We start from the raw sequence: 20,270 nt of genomic DNA, 5'->3' as shown, positions 1-20,270 counted from the left end.
ACGCTTATTCATTTCCCTCATGACTGCCACAGTAACTACTTTGAATTGCCCATGAACCAACTACAACAGCCTGCAAAATCGTTTCAAAAATCCTGCATTCAGTTCCACCGCAAATAGACCAGTTATTAAGCGAGCATGGGGCGTACTTGACTGTTATGTATGACCCCCCTCGAGCTGAAGCACCCTTTCATCGGTTGAAAAGAGATGCACTGGTCGGGAATGTTTTGTTGGTGGCGATGCGACAGTGACGGGTGCATCTCCTATAGGCCTGATCGTTTGTAAACCAGTGAAGTTCGGTTCCGACCAAAGGAGCCTCCGTTGTTAAGAAAATGGCGCCCTCTCTTGGTCCAGCTCGAGGCCCATACAAATACAAAGTAAAGTCTGAAAATAGCACACATTCGTATACTTGAAATCTATCTTTCTCCTTACCAAGAAATGTCACTCTAAGGATTTACTCACTGTTTTTTCCTGAGTTTAGAAAAACTCATCACGAACACAAACGGCGCTGCACATCGCGTCACGTCGATGACACGCCCTCTTTTCCTGAAAATATTTTTGTTTCCGCCCATCGTCGAAACAAACGATTGGTTTCCTTCCTCTGCGCAAAGTTCACCTGTGCGAAAACACGTAATACGAGACCCTGCCGTCGTCATGCTCCATACTCCGGAGAAGCACGGCTATAAATATTATCTTTACATTTTGTTGGGTAATCGAGGTATCTCACTGCCCACTTCAGAGCCGGATTTGTGTGCCCCGCAAGGAAATGAAAAACCAATAGGCGTTTGCGTTGTCGTACAGACAGCTCAGAAGGTCCACGGTAAATGGCGATGTTGGCAGTTCGTCGCTAATGTCTCGAGTGCGTGTCATGGCTGTTTGTTAAAAGAAGTCCCTCTGGCCAGTGTATCGTGCGTCATCGGTGTTGCCTTTTTACCACAGTACGAACCTTTCCTGGAGAGGTTTACACAGAGTTCGAGTAGGAATTTATCTGTGATTTTGAAGCTATCTTGATGTGGCCTTATTTCATTTTTACTATACAACTTGATTAACAATTATAATACTGTGTGAACAGTGGGTCGAACAACAGTGAATACATTTTGATGCGAAATACAGAACCTTAATTCCTCTGTAAGTTTTCCAGTAGTTCTTTTAGATTTTTCAGGGAACCACAAACTGTACACTGTAAATGAAACCCGCTTGCAGATTGCATGCGTAGGTTGTGAACTGTTTTGTAAAGACGCAGTGCATGAATGGGCCATTGGCAGTTTATTGACAAGAGTATATGAAGTGTCTGGATATCACGCACGGCTATCCGGTTTCTTTGCAAATTATAATCGCGGATAAATTCATTGCAACGCAAATAATTTATTGACAATGTTCCTAATGTTAGGGGTATTCGCTTTCAGGATCGCCCGGTCGGATAAGTGCACTCGCTCGGCCCGGCTATAGTGCCGTGTCCTCCCGCCAATTGAAACGGTTCTGAGTTCGGTCTAGATTCAGACTCCGCTACATCAATGATTAGTCTGTCATCCTCAAAAGGCCAAGAATGCCCCACAGCTGTTAGTAGTCGTATAATGGGGTAGGATTACCCCTCCTATGTGAGCCTTTGCTAGCACCTTTGTGCCGTACAGGTAGCCCGATACCTTCGGTTTGTGGCCCCAGCGAGGCCCACCATACAAAGAATCACTCTCGGTACAAAACCCTGACAAAAGCAGTGGGTTTCTATGTAGGAATTTCTCCAGGCTAATTTAATGTATAGCAGACACCTCGTGTTTAAAAGTCAGATGGTTATCTGCAGGAAGGCCAGAGTTTAAAAAGGTTATCTGAGCTAGTTCCGTTATAAAGTCACCATAGCCCGTATGAAGCAAGATATGAGACGGAGAGACCCCCCCCCGTTTTGTGTTGGTCATTGTTTCACTGGAATCTGAGGGATTCTTTTCAGACATCGGGTGGGGGTGATAGGTAACAATGGTCTAGAGTGAAAAAGCGATTGGACATGTTGGGGGTACCCCTCGGTCCATTTCTTGCTGGATATAGGCCTACCATAGCCGGCCAAACATGAATTGCATAACTGGGGTTAGGTGGAATCTCAGAACCACAATATGTCGCTCCTATTCCGTGTCACAAAAATCCATGTATCACCGTGCTAATACGTAAGTTCAGTGGTCAATTCTAGTAATGGCGATGATGACGACGCACAGATTCTAACGGCTGCTCGCGTCTCTGAAAGACGCCTCGGGCGGAGGCTATTATTGTGATCGCCCTTTCTCTTTTTTTCAACCGTGGTATTTTCTTGAGTTTTTCTTTTTTTTTTCTTTTTGAAACCCCATCCCCCTTGTCTCAACCTGTTTACCTAAGGTCAGAGGATGGGCTTAACACTTCCCGCGCCAGCCGCCGCGCCCACGAGCCATGCTTAGTCAAATAGTCCTCCGCCAAAACTGTTCCCTTCTCAATTAACAGCTCGTGATGTTCCCTTCGGCCGTTTTTCGAGTCGTTATTGGTGCTCGCATCTTCCGTCCAAAACTGAAGGATGGAAGGCCTGTCATCACAGAGCAGTAATCTTATTAAGACACGAAGACGGGAAGAAAAAAATACTGATGGCTAAAGACTGGGGGAGCGACGACGATGTTATTCCGCATGCACATACACGGAGGCAGGGCTGTTGACACGCTCCAAGCAAATCCTATTCAGTGTTTCCCTGACGTGCATAATGCGTGCTGGTGTCTGCCGTTCGCTGGTGTCCTCCCCCAGTATTGATTTAATGCAACACGGGATAGAGGAATCAATTACGGTACTCAGTCGTGTTGCTTAGGTGTTATCATAGGCTATACACCACAAGTCAGTTTTCCTCGTACGATATTACTCTTGATGGAAGGGAATATTACTTCCCTTGAATGCGTGAGAGACGACATGAATTGTTTTAGTAACATCTTGAGCGCGCACGCTCCAAAGCTCCACCAAGATTTAATTGACAATTGTCAAGACAAACTAACGTGGGCCAGTGACGTCTCTCGAGAACAAAACAGACAAATATTGAGGTTCACAGTCTGGGAGATGTGATCTTATATCTCATTTGATGTCCTGATTTTGGAATAAGTGCAACATCGTTTCGAGACTCCTTTGGTGCTTTGTAAATCCGACTGAGAAATGTACTTCAACTGGGTATACCGTGAACACCATCAACATTAGAAACCTGTCTCATTCCACCCAATAATATTGGTATATGACGGTCAAGATTATGATGCACAGAGAGTTGTGCGATGTGCATAGACTTTGTGCATTATCATATAGCGGTTTTAATTGCTTTGGTAGAACTTGTCTTGCTCGAAAGCAACATCTTCATGTCTTAGAACCATGTTTGGAGGAGAATCCACGTGTGTCTTCAAGCTCAGAAGACATTACGTTAAACCTAGGTAACTTAAACAAAGAAACGAACTTCGACGACAATCACAGCGCTGTAACTGCGTTATACGGCAGTTCGCTGCTTCCATATCCACTGTGTACTGGTGATTATAGCACGAGTGCCTGTGAATATGAGTAGTCTGGTTGGCGGTCCCAGCATAGCGGTTTGGACTGTGAGACAGGGGCTAGTCTATGAGATCACATGTGATATGCACAAGGATGCGCGTAATATGCGTTTTTATCGCCCGTTGACCTGATTGTTTTGGAACAATGAAAGATACAGCGTTCCAGACAGAGGTACAAAAAAAGTTTTTGAATGAGGAATGTTAAAAAGGACCCCACAAAACATAAACAAGCTGGAGGCCCCGTAGCTCATTAAAGTGCCATGCAACATGTCGTGACTACAGTTCCAAGCTCACACTTGCTTGGTGAAAAAAGTAGGCCTATTTGTTACACATGTTATGGGCGATATTTTCTGCTCGAATGCGAGCAGAAATTGGGTCTGGCTTTCACAGGTTGACGACAAAAACGCTATTAAGAGGGACTGCACGTACAGCCACGACGCCAGAAGCGCCATTATGTCAGCGCACACGGCAGACAGTGGTGTAACTTTGTCTGCAAAAGGTGCAGTAGGCGCGCAAGATGAATTACAAATAAAAGTGGCAACTGTCATTCCGCTTTATGTTTTTCTCGTTGGTTACGCAGTCTCACGTTTCCTTCACCTTGGCACTGTCCCCTTCATTTTCATTAATGAAGGACTCTGGAAAATAGTTCCTTTCCTCTAGATCTGACTGGGAACACGATGGAATTGTTAATTTTTGTACATAGTACCGTGCAGTTGAAAGGTCAAATTCAAAATCTGAACTTGGAAATAGATTTTAAAATTTTGAGCAAGATAACCATGTTAAGGACTAGACACTGTCAACTCATGCCCTAATGAATGAATGGATAAACTAGTTGAATGGGGTTGGTTGCCGCCGCAAAGTCAATTGAAGTCAATTTGCAAGTGCTCGTAAGAGCAAGCCAGAGATATGACATAAACGAAGATCGCATATACATTTGCCAAGACCGATGGAAAAGGCGATGTATAAAAGTTGCAAGCGTTTATTGCAACCGTATAGATAAAACGTGTGCATTATTTATACAGAATCTGATCTCTAAAAGTTTGAGCCCGGGGCGGGTTGAATGCCCCAGAGCGTAACTTCAAAAAACTTCAGAATTCTGCAGAAATTCCGCAACTTTGACTGCAAGAATGAAAGGAAAACCGATTATATACCTGGGTAATTTAAATACCGTGAAACGGCTCAAATATAGATTGAAAACTCCCTGAACGATTTTCGTACATCGACAGTATTACTTCATTCCGTAACAGATCCAATGGTTGCATCGGTAATGTTTCTTTGACCCTGTGCAAGTCACGGGCGCTATGTACCCACATTAGCTAATACGAACATCCGATTTTTGATGAGATCGAGGTGCCTTAATGCAAAAATGATTACGCGTTGCTAGACCCACAGGTACTGGATTAAGACCCCTCTGCTCGAGGGAAGAGGCTTTCTGGGAAATTGCATGTGGAACACACACGTCCTTATAAAAAGCACTACCAGACGTTTCAGTTTGGGAGACGTGAATTGAAATCTTTGATTTTTTCCTGTCTGCCGCCACAGGCAAAAACGACGACTCCTTATCGTTGATTCACCCGCGTTTATGCCCTTCCTGATTGCTTTGTCATCAAAGTATTCGTCTCGCTATTCCGCCCGTTCTAAAAGCGTGCATTTTGGGCAGCGCAGACCATACGAACTGACTGAATTAATAGGCAGCTCACCCATTACATGATATCGACCATAAGGTCTGAGAAATGTACTTTGAAATACATGTATCGCGTTTCGTGTGGGACTCGTTTACAATCTTTTACCCCTAAAGTTTAATGCTCCTGCAGTGAAAGCTATTACACTATAAAGCGCACGGAAAATAGCCTTGTGTCTGTAACATTGTACAGTGCACCTGAGGTGACATGTTTCACATCAGATATTTGAAAAACAGGTCAAGATTTCAGTGCCAAAAAATAAGCAATGCTTGGATCGAGAGTTCTCCAGGGAGCCGTTTTTTATTGAGAGCAGTTTCAGAGCGGGCGTGGTTTTCAGATCTACTGCTGTGCCTCAATTTCGGTTGGTATAAAAATGTCATCGAAACTCAAAGCCATACGATCAGTCTTCGATTACGATGTGTTTGACATTCAATATTCTTCCAGGCTGAGCTACATCGACTCTTAAACTTTTGATGTTTGATTGGATCGTGTTGTCGACAGAAATTTGCTGCTTTTTGTGCTCGCTGATTAGGGCTGTTTTGTTTCATCGATGACACTGTTGACTCAAACCGTTTAAAAGCTTCTTTTTATTTATTTACTTTTTTATTATTGAAGCTTTACGCAGTTCAAATAAAACAATACAAAAGGTTGAGCAGGAGATGTCGGCACAAAAGCTTAACAACGGTCATCAAAGTAAGTGAACATCCAGACCACTGTCAAGTAAAACAAAATTATTGATACAGACACTTACGTTTGAGCTGAAACATTCATGATTTCCCCGTGGCTTCGTAATAACTCCCAAAATATCTTTTGTTGAAAATGACAAACCTTCGGAAGGCTTCAGAAGGTCTCAACTATACCCCTGCTTGAGAAGGCCAAGGCTTACAGATTGCACCGGGGCATCACCTCAATATCCTGTATCAATTCGAGCGCGAGTCTGGTTACCGACCCCTTTTTGCTGTATCAACTTCAGTCCAGGCAAGTTCAGTCGTACCTCAACCTGTACACGCGTGTCCTTGTTGGATGGGACAACAACCGGCGCTGGGTTGATGCCGGCAGAGGACGCCCTACTGACACGTTGGCTCCTCTCTCATATCAGCCTGAAGGGGATGGCCGTGCCCTTTGCTGCCCTATCAGAATTTATTTGTCTTGCATGGTGCCATGCGTCAAATGGGCAAACAGTCAGATTTACGGACACAAATCATGCTGTCATTTTTGGTAAACGTATTGAACTTGTGTGCTATTATAAACGTGTTGAAGAAGCCAAGACATATTCACATCTTGAGCATAATTAAGCTAAATTCTCGAACTTTTATGACTTATTTTCTCGTGAGATTCCATCACACAAGAAACGCCTCAATCAGGCTCATCAAACAGGCTCGATCAAGACAACCACCACTAAAAAAACTTTTTTTCGCGTGATATACCGTTTGTTCCGGGGAAGCACCAGAAAATGATTGTGGGCACAATCGGCGTTTGGGGCTTTATGCGGTGCTGCTTCAAACGATTCCTCCAAGCTGCAGTGGACAGTGTGCACTTCCTCACGTAAGGTACAGTATACTTGCAGAGTTACTGACACTCTGCTTGGTTTGCACGGCCTTATTCAATGATACTCGAACCATACCTGTCCACGATCAAATTAACACGCGCTCTCAACCAATCGACGTATTCGGTGTTAAATAAACCAACCAAGAAGTGAAGTACCCACATTTTCTTTTGAGAGAATTCATGCAGTAACGCTGGGGCTGGTTAACGAATGACTGACATGCATGCTACCTACACGCATTTTTTTTGACAGCGAAGGCTACAGCGGCGTAAATGCACACCTCATAAATTTGCCAACCATTTATTCTAGCCCCGAAATAAGATCACATACCGGTATTTCTGAGTTAGCCAAAATCAACACCGACTTATACATGTTCTCTTACATGTATCTGTTCCCAAACAGAAATCAACTCCGAATCTACTCTGGTTTGTAACCTGATCCATGAACAGCAGATACCATAAAAGATTTTTAAACAAAGTATGCACCAAAGAAAACCTAACTCCTGAAATGCTATTTTAACCCGCCACCCAGTGTTCTTCTTTTCACCTAAGTCTGTTTCTTTTATTGATCCCAAAACTAATCGACTGTAGAAAAAAAATATTGGCTGGATTTATTATTTACACCTCTCTTTTAAACCAGATTTCCAGATGCGCAAACTGAGATATCCTCTGCAATTCTGAAGACGCTGGTAAAGGTAAACCGTTGGTAACAGGAAGGACATATTACTTATTATTCTACCAAAAATCAACCTACACGTGAAGCACTTTGCGCACTGTTTGCTGGCGTACCAGCAACTTCACCTCAACCCGTCAATGAAAATGTTCCTGGTTCGCCCAGTTACACAGAAAACACAATAGCTTTCACGGCTAAAGAAAAAAAAAACAAATATATGTGCATGTAATAACAAAGAACAGAAAACGTTCAATGCGGATCTATACGCAAAGACAACGTTACAGAGCAAGAGGTGTTAGGCTTATATACTTTTGCCTTGATTTATTGAGCATTTTATTTCATCCAATATAATTTAATAATATTCAACGCGTCGTTTAAGCAACCACCTTTAAAGGATTTAGTTTACAATAAGTATAGTCTTACAATAAAACACAGAAGCATAGCGCAAACCTTTCATTATGGGCGACATTCTTATCTACCCCAACAGGTGATTGTACAATGATACATTGTGCTGGACATACCATAATTTCTTGGGCGTTTTGCCAAGAACCTTCTAGACCCTTCACAATTAAACAAGATCGATGTAGTAAATCAATGGAACTTTTCAATATTTGCTGTTCTCTGCGTTCCTATAATCCATCAAAATGCTACACGACCAAGTGGTGAATTTCATAAAACTTTGCAACTGACCAATTGTGCAGCATGAAGTTTGTTTTTACGAATTTACGGGAAGAGAGTCATTTGGCCGGTCTGCGCATCCACACACGTGTTTGTCAGTAGCAAAATATACCAACAACGAATGAAAACAAATTAATGCCACTTAGAAAAGGTGTTCATTGCTCAAAACTAACAGTATAAAGGTAAACAATGGCCACTTTTTGAAAAAAAAAAGAATCCCTGGTTGTTTGGCAGTTTATCGAACAAAGGTACACGTACTTAGGCAGGCAATACCTTCAATATTTGACAGACAGACTCACAAATGTAACACATGTACATGTATTCATCAACAGTTGTACGCACATTACGCCACACGTACTGATCTTAAGAAGAGAACATTGTACACATTCAATTGACTTTCTAGTACCGTAATTATTTGGACCAGATTACATGCTTGGAAAATGAACAAAAGGTCAACTTCAACCGAGAGCTCCAAATTACGATGTACCGGGTACAAATGCCATGCAGCATGCAAATGCAATTAAGAGACTAAAACAGCATCAAGTTAATCAACTGACACTGTAGATGGTTCGGGGTGTACGGGTTACTTTGCATCGTGATCACAGAAACTCCGAGACAGGGATTTGTCCCAAGCCCAAACTTATCCCCAACAAGACCGCATTATGATATACTCCCGAAAAGAAAAGTGGGTGATATCTTCACTAGCGTGTTTGAGTTATATAAACACACACACAAACCCCTCGTGCTGACGTTCAAACCATTTGACGGTAAAGCATGCAATGCACGGCCTGACACACTGCCTCATCCAGCACCATCAACGTCAGATAATGGCTTTAAGAAAATATGCGGGCTGGATCATTTGGACAAGCACAAGCTGCATTAATGTCAAGTAAACATTATCGGTCTTGGTGCTTACGCCGTACACTCTACTTCAATGTCCTATATATTTTCACATTTAACACAGCTCAATTATAGTAATGGTTTCTATATAATTACAAACTAAAACAACGCGTTTCGTAACTCAATGAGATATGCAAAACAGTCTGTGCAGTATTTAAACACTCTACGTGGTGCTGCGCAGAGGCACATGTACATTATGAGCGAGATACCCGTATCAGATATTTTTGACTTCGTGTATTATATGAAGATAATTCTTAAATTTCCCGAAGTCGAAAGCAACGGAAAATGTTAACAATCAAGATTTCTGCCTAACAACAATGCATTAAAATGCATCATCAATAGCTGGTCACAGACCAAAAGGCTGCCGAGAGTGAGCAAAGTTTCTAACCTCCAGAGAAAGTCCAGCTTTGATTTTTAGACCTCGACACCCCTGGTGGAAATTGCACGAGGGGAGTTGTGGGGTGTGAAACGGCAATTACAAAATCATCCTACGCATCGTGTCACCCGGGATGTGAACGATGTCGCACCTTCTGAGGTGTCAAGGCGCTGGACCTACGCGCTGCCAAGAGTTACCGAGGTCTGACCTGGGCGGACGTGAGAGAGCAGGCACCGCGTGAAAAGCCAGGCGGGGGTGTGGTGCGGACACACCAGTGTATCGAAAAAAAGGGAGAGATGTGCCACATTTGCCACGACTAGATTCTTCCACACACGTGGGGCAAATTCTTCGCCTCTACTGTACATCGCAATGACCGGGGTGAGGGTTCAAGACAGTGTCAGCATGGATAGATCCTTGTAAATGTAGAGTTAGTAACAATTAAGGGTAAACACAATAGAGGGGCCTGGTTTGTTGAAAACAAAGATAAAGCATTATGTACTCATTCTTGAACAAATGTTGCTATTGCAACTAATGTAGAAAACAATTTGTGTGTCAAACTTATCAAGCTCTGACAACTTTCGAACAAGAATTTGAATTTGTGCTGAACTATTTACAAACATGTTACAATATTTCAATACACTATTTCTTTCATAATCTACAACAGATTTGCGCAATGGCCAATTTTATTACAATACACATAACATTAAATATCTTGCTTTTTTTAAACCGATGTACACATTTCCAATGAGTCGTCAAACACGAGTCGACATTTGACTGTTGGAAAACTTTCAAGTCCACGCAACTCAAAGCAAATCAAGGGCTGTAGGAACAGGTATATATGCATAACAGACTCAGCTCGGACAGGGAATGGGGAAAAAATACCGGGATAAAGTACAGAGATGTACAGAAATTCAGTGTCAATCACCAAAGAGGGTCAATGAACACGCTGGCCCACGTTTAACTACTCAAATCGAGGCGGCCACTTGAATCTGTCATAATTAATTGATAGATATTCACCAACCGAAAAAAAAATATCCCACAGGTACAGCATCGAGTCTAAACCGACACCGAAGGACTGAAATGGAACTCTTGCAGGAAATTGCCAAATTGATTTCCTGACAAGATGAAGGGTCTCTTTTGGCTGTGACAACGATTTCAGTAGAGAGAAAAATAAAATATCTTGTACCAGACAAAAACGGCAACCTCGTTGTACATGTGCATGTAAACTGCATGGCCGGCTCATCGCCACATGCTCCGTTCAAGGAGACTTCAAACTTGCTCGACAGCTGCAGGACTCAAGAGCCCATGTGGTTACCCATACTGATCAAGTTGAATGACCTCTCACGAAGCTTACTGCCATCACAGGCCGATCGAGAAGCCTCAGCAGTGAACACAGAAGACTCTGGCGAGCTGAGTTGACAGACTCACCAGTTTCAACGGCCCCATCATGCAACACTCTCATCACATGTTTAATTTTCAACAGACCTTCTTCCTGTTTCAAGGATGGATTTGCACCGGGGAGATGTAAATTAGTTTTGGATTTTTGCCCTTTTACATCTCCCTGGCACAAATCCATCCTTGAAATTGTTTGCGGTACCTGCTGCAACATCTGATTCGAACCAGCCAGCCGACACCGGCAAGCTCGGTGGTCGATTGATTAAGACGTCTGCACTAGTATGCAGGAGGTCGTCAGTTCGAGCCACACCCGAGTACGCTTGTGAGTTTTTTCAACAGGCCTTCGGGGGGCATACACTGAGTACACAGTGTTAAAATACCCGTCGGACAGGGCAAAAGCCCAAAACTAAGACCTTCTTCCTGTGATGTCATGATCGGGCAGGACCTACCATGTGTTGTGATGGTAATGGTGCATAGTGTTGTCATGGTAATCAACCTATTCAAGATAAACCAGTTCAAGCATGCGTTCGAACGTGCACTTGCACGTGGTTGAAGCTGCCCGTAGGAATATATGCAATCATTGTGGCCAAGGCGGTCCACACATGGTGGTATTGTCTACATTTAGTCACGTGGGGGAAAAAGGTCTATACCGAAACCGGTTTCTGATGCAACGACTGAAGACTTCTCAGGTAATACATACTGAAGTGGCTGCAATCACTGACCCTTACTCTACTAAGACAGTTGAACCATAGAATGTTGTTGAGGGTGTGTTTCACAGGTGTACATGTACAATGATAGGCACACTTTAGGCTGATTAGATTGACTGATATGAAAAATACTAAAGAAACTTAATACTGAAACAATTTTTAATTACAAATTTTTCATTTGTAAATAACGAGGACAAAGAAAAGGACAAAGGCTACCTTCTGAAAAAAAATTGGAAATACTGCCAAAAAATACTGAAATAAGTTTTAATTACAATTTTTTTTCATATGTAAATATAGAGGACAAAGAAATGAATTTACCAAAAAGTATTACACTATCTATTCCAGTTTTCAGTTTTGATTTTCTTCATATCAGGATGAGCCTGTCGAACTGAATGTGACAACTAGAATTTGAGAGAGAAAACGGACAAGGCTACCTTCTGCAAAAAAAATTGGAAATGAATAGCCCATGCAGTGATAACAACAAACAATAAACCAGACGAGACGTCTTCGTTTCAGTTAGAAGCACGAGGTGATTGGGCAATATTGATTCCTAGTATGAAGACGTCAAAGAAGTTCTACGTATGTCATCGGAAAGTGTAGTCGATTTCAATAGTTTGTTCAAGATAACACTTCTGAAGTACATGTTTATCACATGACAAGATCAAATCAAGAGAGAACATGATCATCTCAAAATTGTCCATTCAATAACTTTCTGGATGGCAAGGTCGTTATTTGGCAACTTCACAAAACATGCATGTCCACTTTCGTGAATCTGCACGCGTAGCAGACAACATAAATGTCAAATATTATCTTTGATCTGCCATATGAGGGCACCCTTTCATGTTATGACATAAGCAAACCTTGTAGAGTGCTCAGATTGCAAGCTCCTAAGGGTTTACTAATTGATTGGGTGAAGACAAATCCTTCAATTTTCGAGCTGTTACCATTGTGCTTCCAGTTACCCTGGAAGTCGAGGTCACATGACTTTCTGTTGTAATCTGTAATGTTGCCAAAGAATTACCGTAGATATGGTCAACCTGGTCTAAAAATATGAGCACGCTGCCTTATTCAATTCCAGTCGCTGGAAATTGGATGCCTGATGATTTCACTGTGCCATCACCCTTGAGATTGGGATCAATAATTGTGTCGAGTTTCAAGTTTACAAGGTATACCATCTCAGAGAAAAGCCACAGAGAATTATAAAGAAGAAATAACAAAAAGAGAAGAACATGGGACGACAAACCGAATGGGTGACCGGGCGGACCCAATCACCTCCTCATTTCAACAAACCACATTTTGCATGTACAGAAATAGGGGGAAAACTTCACCAAAACAATTTGGTTATTTCATTTCTGGAGGATCTACCTGTTCAAATGAACTATCGCTGTTAGTACTGTCTTCACCTCCTGGTGTGTCGGCCGGGTCACGTGGCTCGTCCTCCGCGACGCTCCGCTGGGATGTCTCCTGGTCTTCTCCCTCCTCGTCCTCGTCCAGCTGGCCGGCCGAGAGCTCCCCGATCTCCACCCCGCCCGTCTCGGGGACGTAGAAGTCCTTCTGCTTGGAGAGCGGAGCCAGGAAGTGGATCAGCCCGTTGTCGTAAAGCTCGATGAAAGGGTAGGCACATAGATCGTTTGCCTAGTCATGAAAGTAAAATCGAAACTGTTAATCCCAACAAACTATGCCTGCAATTGTTCTTCCTTTCAAAGACCCCCCCCGACCCCAAACTCCCAAAAAATCTCCACTTGGCAAGACTCTAATGGCCCATTTTTCTGTGTGATATACTCTGCCAAGCTAATGGCTTGTCTACCTTCCGCAGTCCTGTAAAATCATCCCAAACACACCTTCCTCTATTGGGGGGGGATCCAAGCAGCTGAGGGAACTTACAAACTGATATCCAGAAATGAAACTGATCTCTTTTGGTCATTCAATACCCTGACTGTTGGTATATGCTTCACATTTAAGCAGGCATGCAGAAGTAGAACTTAAAAATCAAGTCTAACTGCCCGTACTCCAAGCCCTTCAAATTCCAACAGTAGGTTTTGTCAAGTTTGGGCTGATTCAGAGCAACGCATTATGAACTTGTCCAACTCTGTTCGATTCAGGAACAAAGGCATCCGGTGATGGTGTTGGATTTTGTTTGAGTGGGAAGAAACAGGGGTTATTCCCTACAGTGACTTCCTGGCCATACCGCGTGTTGGACTGCAGTTGATTTTGTCAGATTTAGCACTCCTGCCGTGCAAGTCATCCACACAATGCAGAGATCTATCCACATCAAATGACTCAAACCTCAACAGTTAGCCTTTTGGAGTCTAACTGGTTCTGTCCAGTCATGCGTCATGAATTAAAGTGACATGCTTGTTTCTGTTGAACTCTGTTAGGTTTAGTGCTGTTTCTAGTTCAACAGCCTAGAGTAGGTTGGGATTTCTGTACTGGAACACCAGCTATCACACTTTGACATTTGACAGCACCACAAGATATCCAGCTTATTCAAATATTCTCCAAGTACAGAACCTGTTTAGTGAAGTGAAACATGCCTGGGTGACACTAATTTTACTAGGCACTGGTGTTCAATAGGCAGTTCTACAATAGTTTCCAAAAAATGCTCAAATGTAGGGATGCATTACAGAATTTTCTTTTGATTTTTCTCTTAATTGCACAACCTAATATTTAACACTGTTTTTCAACGGAGAGAACAGAACACTTTCAAGACAAAAAAAGCAATGTTCAGCAACTTTCAACAACTGTACCAAAAGGCAGCTCCTGTTTTTCTCAGAACCAATGTTTCCATTTTGGGGTCTGAACTTGGAAATGATGGAAGCAATAGCTTTAGACAGGAAGCATGACACTGAATCCTTTGCAATGTACTTCCTTTCATGTGAATCCTGTTGCGCATCTGTTTTCTTTTGGGGGGAGGAAAGTTCAATTTAGCCCGTGGACAAAGTCAGAACAGGATTTTCTGGGGCAATTTCATGTACCACTATCTCTGGGGGCCTTTTCCCTTTCAAAATAATCAAAGGAGTGCTTCATCTCTGCTGCCTGACTTTCATTTACACTGCAATTAGGCAAAGAAACTAGTATCTTTGGCACCAGAGCCTGTTTCTTGGTATGCGTCAGTTTGCTTCAACTTATGCACGTGGAGTGATGGCTGATCACTGGGGTAAAGTACCAGGGGCGTTTGGCCGGCAATGGCAGTTGCAGAATTCGTGGTATGTTTGCAGAGGACAGCATGAAGTAATTAATCACCATTTTGACCGGTATAACTTTGTTTGCCTTGGACCACAGGATAACGCTTCATAGGAGATGTCAAATAAAAAAAAATGACAGATTCTTTCACCTCTTCATAATGCTGCATTCTTTCAGACGAGTTCAGTGACAATTTCCACATGCGAGCGCTTCCTCATTTGGCAGGATGTGCCCAACACAGGTGCAAAATATAGTTTGGGTGTCACATGAGAAAATATACAGTTGAAAACCCAAAGACATGATTCACTGACTGAACTTGAAGCAACAACTAAGGCTACAACAGAGTTGGAGGAATCTAGGCGGAAAGCGCGCATGTATGAATTTGCTGACTTTATTTCCATTTTTGGAAACCATCTTCCACAACTGTAGTCTGTAAAGTAGAGGCAATCGGATGATGGCAGAATTATAATAATGGAATTTATTGATTACAGAATCAACAGCAAAGTCATGCAAAAGGAACGACAGATTGTGGACAGATTAATCAACCGATCACATCCAGTATGTACAAGAACACAAATATGCACTCAAATTCTATTTCACCACAAGCAAGGAAAACAACAATTCTCTATGCATGTTTCTATAAAGTGAGGTCCCAACCATAAAGTCGCATCAAAGGGTAGACCGATATCTTTTGTGTGACAGGCATGAGTGGACACTTTACTGCATGTACATGTATGTACTATTGTCACTCAATTTAACCCTAGCTCTGTCCTTTCAAACCTAAGTAAACAAAAGAGTGAATGTTACATGTATCTTACATAGGATGGGGTTGGATTCGGGAATGCTCTTAATATGCATGATGCCCGTACAGGGAGGTTGGGTAAAGTAGAAAGATCACCCTGTAGTGACGGCCAGCTATTCGACTTGAGCAGAAGCACCCCCTCAGTGGTTGAAACGAGCCATGTTAGTAGGGAGTGTTCCTTTTATTGGTAGCAATGCACTCGTGCAATGCTCGCCTTTCGTTGTCAGCGAAATACAGCTCTCACCGAAGGAGCCTCCATCGCCAGGAAAATTGCGCCCTCTCTTGGTCCCGCTCAGGGCCCATAATGTGACCGGAAAATACACTACAACAAAGGGTCTTTTTCCCCAAAATTCAAGAAAACTGGTAAATTTGCATGTGCTCCATGCAGGCACAAGAGATCCCATCCATTTGATGGGAAACACTGTGCGAGCGCAGGTCCATGTGTGGTCTGGTGCCGGCCACACTGAGCACACGCAAGCCATTTCTGTTCTACACCAGTCTGCCTCCTCTTTGCCAGTGAGGGAGTAGTTCTGACTCAGGGTGGATGTATTTTTTTTTTTTTTTAATAACCCTGGGTTAAATCAGTTCAGCAGTTGCTGTTTTCCACTGATGCCCAGCACTTTACAGAGTTTAAAAAAAGTGAAAGAGTGTAATCTATAATAAAACAGAATTATAACAGTTAAAATTTCAGACTGGGTATGAAAAACACATGAGCCCTCCTTTGGTTTTACAGCACAAATGCCCACAGTCACTGGGGTGCGTGTGTTTTCTGTATGGAACTCGAACATGCACAGGTTCAGTGTGTACACAGTTGGTTGCAAGCACAAAATGACCCAGGGTCTTTTGTACAGTCATCTTCACTGCATTTGGTTTACTGCACAATTGTGCACATGAAACAGTGAAGCACAGTTGTTGGGCAGCACAAAAGTGCAATCTGATATTCCTGTGAGGGACTGTTGGTGCAGTGCACAACACAACACAGCTGTGCTTCTTGGAGGTGTTCACCAAGTGACCCAAAGAGTAACTTCAGCATGGGAGGGTTAACAGTTAAAATTACATTTATAGACAACACCCATGTCAGTACGAACTGATAAAACAAAGCAATCACACCTCTCTCATGTTTTCCACAGTAATTTTTCAAAAGAATTACAAACTTTTCCCCGACACCATGTTCACAACCAGGTCATATGCACATATCTCATGTCTCTCCGACCAGTCGGGTGCTGTGATTTGTCAAATGCTCACAACCATCATGTTTAAGAATGCGGGCGTCAGTGTGGTTCCACCGCAGTCGTCTCCTCAGGTTTAGTCTATATAACAGTCCTCACCTTCACGTAGTTGTGCAGGGCAGGATACACCCTGAAGATGGCAATGTAGATGGACAGGGTGGTGGTGAAGGGGAATGTGGTTTGGACCATGGTGGACACCTCGGGAAAGTCAGCCGTCTTGAACCCCTTGGCGACCAGTCGTTCCTCCAGTTCCTTGTCGGGCTCGTCATCGCCCTCGCTCAGTATCATGCCGACAATGTAGCGCAGGTTTGCGGTGCGGACCTGACAAGAAAAAAACAGGATCCAATTCATCCTGTTAGTGACGAATCACTTTGGGGGGGGGAACTGGGCAGGGAAAGTAACGGGGAAGGAAGATCCGCACTGCACTGTGAGGCAATTAAGCACAAATGTGGAAAATGTAGGCAGTAGATATTGGACTGTGAACTGGTACTGATTTGCTACTGAGTTTTTACCTGCACAGCGACCGAACACGTGCAGTGTTTGGGGACTTCATTTTTTTTGCAGGTGGCTCCATGCTTACATCACTGACATTGTAAATTCCTATTCCTGAGATGGATTTCAGACCAAAAGTAATTTTGGACTTTTATGTCCCTTTTAAAAATCCTCCAGAACCACAGATATTGGGACTTTTTGAGTAGGGAAACAAGAGTATAAACTATCGGCACAGCCAGACTGGTATTTCACTACAGCTAAGCGTTAACTGGTTACAAATAACAACAACAAGAGACATCAGGTGGCATTTGTTTTTAATGAAATGACTAACACTTTAAAGCGTACAAGTTGCATGCATAAGTACACGTAAGTCCTTTGAATTTTATTGCACCAAACTCAAATAGACACATTTTCTTCATTTCCAATTTCACACTTTCCCGAAATCAACCCTCCCCCCCAAAAAAACTTCAGGGTCACATTGTCAAATAAATTCAAGCTGCAACGTAGGTTGTACACCACAAAGTATTTACTTATTTGCTGTTCGGCCTTATGTGTGACCAGATGATGTCAAAAGTTCTAAGTTTTGCAATGAGCGATTTTGCTTGTCCGACAGCAAGCAAAGTTTGGGATTTGCCTGTAAAAAATTTTGTATTTTGCGGTTTCATTTATGCCAGCACCTACAGTAGTAAGTTGGCTGATGGATGATTTAAATACATGTACATGTAATATCAGGAAGGCCAATTAAGATGATTTTGATATCATTACTTTCATGACCTTTATGTCCTTGAAACTGGATGGAGATTCATTTTGTTGAAGCCAAAATGCCTGAGTTGGGTACCCAGACAAGATACAAAATGGCGTGATTCAACAGAACAGTTGTCTTGTGCCAACTCGGGTAAGAAATCTGAGGGTTTTTTGTGTACGTACTATCAAAATTTAACTAAACTAGGCCTATCAGGATTGAGTAACTAATGGTTCCTCAAGGTCAAAATGTTTACGAAAGTGGACTTTGTTTCCTCGGCCCTAATTATAGGAAATGGATGCTAAAGGTAATGAACACCTGAAAGGAAAATTAGTGTTGTCTGTATATGGAACTCTTTCCTTTTTGAAATATGATCAAGTCATGCAATTCATGATGATACAGGTTTTGGTATTAAAAGTGGTTACAAAACACACTCACACAAAGTACATGTAGGGCTTGGCCTGCAACACGACAAGCGCCCTCTGTATTTCTGGCATTGTCCATTGTTTTGTTTAGCTTTAGTCATCTGGTCATCATTATTTTTAGCTCAGTAGCTTGTTACTAATGTTAGTAATTTGGCAATGATAAAAGCATAAAACAGTTTGCAGGAGGAAGTAAATTCACTGCTGCAAATGCAAGCTTAAAACTGACACATGATGTTCCTCCTTCCAAAAACTGTTTACCGTGTTTGGATCGTCGTAATACACGCCGATACATCGAAGATTCGGTGCTTCTTTCGACACCTCAGTCCACAGCGGTCCGCCCTCGCTGTAGCTTCCACGGGCAAATTTGTACGCAATATGGAGTTTGGACACAGGGGACTTCTTCGTCCCTATCTCAATGGCATGGAACAGACCCGAAAAGACAAGCAGGCAAAACAGAGTGACCACAATAGCAATCAAAACCCCAACAATTCCGAGTACTAAAATTGACGCCATGTTTCATGTATTTATAAGGAAGCATTCACGAATACACGTCAGAACACAGTCCAACGATGTCTAGTACGTTGGAACGAGTCGGAAACCAGACGTAAGGTAGCTTGCTGTATTTTGATAAACAACTGGCCACCAGATTGTTATGGAGCTACGGAGAACCATTGATACATTATTCCCACATTTTTTTCATAACTGGGACATTAAGATGTACAATTGATTGTCTAGTTCCGCAATTCAGAAAAAAAATGGGCTTCATTTTCAGAAAGACTGAATAGCTGGGGACTCGATTCACACTTCTCTCAAATAGTTAATTATAGATCTTGCAGAAGAACAATTTTGCGCGTGTGTGTTTCTGCGTGATGATGTTGCGTTTGTCGCTCTTTGAAACGATCATCGGCGTGATTTTTGCAAGCCAAAATCCGTTCTGCTATCGGAAATTATCAGCTATCCAAGGAAAAATATGAGTTCTGTACATTTTCAAATGTATATGTTTGGGATACAAAAGTGACTGCAAGATTTCCAGTTCCGCAAACGAGTTTTACTGGAATCGACAGACCTTGGACTGTTCATGGTTTGTAGAATAAGTCAACTGTACTTTTTCGTGGTGAAAAAAAGGCAAGATTGTGAGGTGCTTTCGTACTTCTCAAGAAACAAAATGTGTTCAACAGTATTGAGAAAGATAGAAAAATGTACTAAAGGTTTTCAAAATAAGCCATTTGGTTGTAAGGCTGGGTGTGAGATGTACATGCACATCTGCATATGATCACGACAGGCGCAAATGCAGGGGGTTAGGGGATCGAACTCCCCCCCCCCCGCTCTGAGACCCAGCCCCAAAAAGGGGGAATGGGCAAAATAATAGAAATAGCTAAGGTAAGCGCACAAACACCATTGTAAACAATGTATGGCATGCATAATGTTTCATCCTCATTTGTGCTTGTCAATAAAAATTAGACTTTAAAAAAATCCCCGGCCTGACCTTCCACGGGATCTGCCCCTGCATAAACAATGCCTCCTAGTTTCGTGTGGTGTCAAGCCCCACCCTGGCGCTTTTTTAAATCTATGTCCAGGTATTTTTTTTTATTTCAGTCATCACCCATCCACCCTCCCTTGTCCCTGGCATAGATTTAAGCCAATGGATTTCAAGTTCTGTTCACAGGAGGCTGAAGATGCGATTAAACCTGGGCATACACAATCAACTTAATAACCTAGGTACAAAAAATGAATTCCGTACTGTGATGCAGATTGAAATTTCGTTTCTTTCTTCGATAAGAGACATCCTGTAACTGCGTTCTTTGCCTATTTTGTAAGCTCACCCCATGTTATATTACAAAGAGTGGCTTACCATGAATGCCGGGAACGCAAACTGAATTTTGATATACATGTACTGTGTGTCGCTGCTTTTGTGTG

The 20,270-nt window shown here is 42.5% G+C and overlaps 2 protein-coding genes across 3 annotated transcripts in view; both read right to left on the bottom strand.

The window, feature by feature from the left end:
• The window catches only part of LOC110983692 (metabotropic glutamate receptor 3-like), a 76,421-nt gene extending 70,081 nt beyond the window's left edge, over positions 1 to 6,340 (bottom strand). The window contains exon 1 of one of the 2 annotated variants that reach the window (XM_087135806.1): positions 5,958 to 6,340. The gene's annotated coding sequence lies outside the window, so the exon portion shown is untranslated. Of the gene's footprint in view, positions 1 to 459; positions 1,045 to 5,957 lie in introns of those variants that run through there. The other variant, XM_022243160.2, reaches the window with a different exon arrangement.
• Positions 6,341 to 7,725: 1,385 nt separating this feature from the next.
• Positions 7,726 to 18,931, bottom strand: tex264 (testis expressed 264, ER-phagy receptor). Its single transcript, XM_022243150.2, has 3 exons — positions 18,612 to 18,931; positions 16,794 to 17,015; positions 7,726 to 13,115 (listed from the first exon to the last, which is right to left on the bottom strand). Exons 1-3 carry the CDS (start codon positions 18,864 to 18,866, stop codon positions 12,822 to 12,824), a joined length of 771 nt encoding a protein of 256 aa, XP_022098842.1. The 5' UTR covers positions 18,867 to 18,931; the 3' UTR covers positions 7,726 to 12,821.
• Positions 18,932 to 20,270: the final 1,339 nt, after the last annotated feature.

The sequence above is a fragment of the Acanthaster planci genome, linkage group LG04, assembly GCF_054643075.1.
Source record: "Acanthaster planci isolate LZ-2023a linkage group LG04, COTS_SCS, whole genome shotgun sequence".
NCBI lineage: Eukaryota > Metazoa > Echinodermata > Asteroidea > Valvatida > Acanthasteridae > Acanthaster > Acanthaster planci.
The sequence above is the reverse complement of the archived record's forward strand: the minus strand, read 5'-3'. Positions and strand labels throughout refer to the sequence as shown.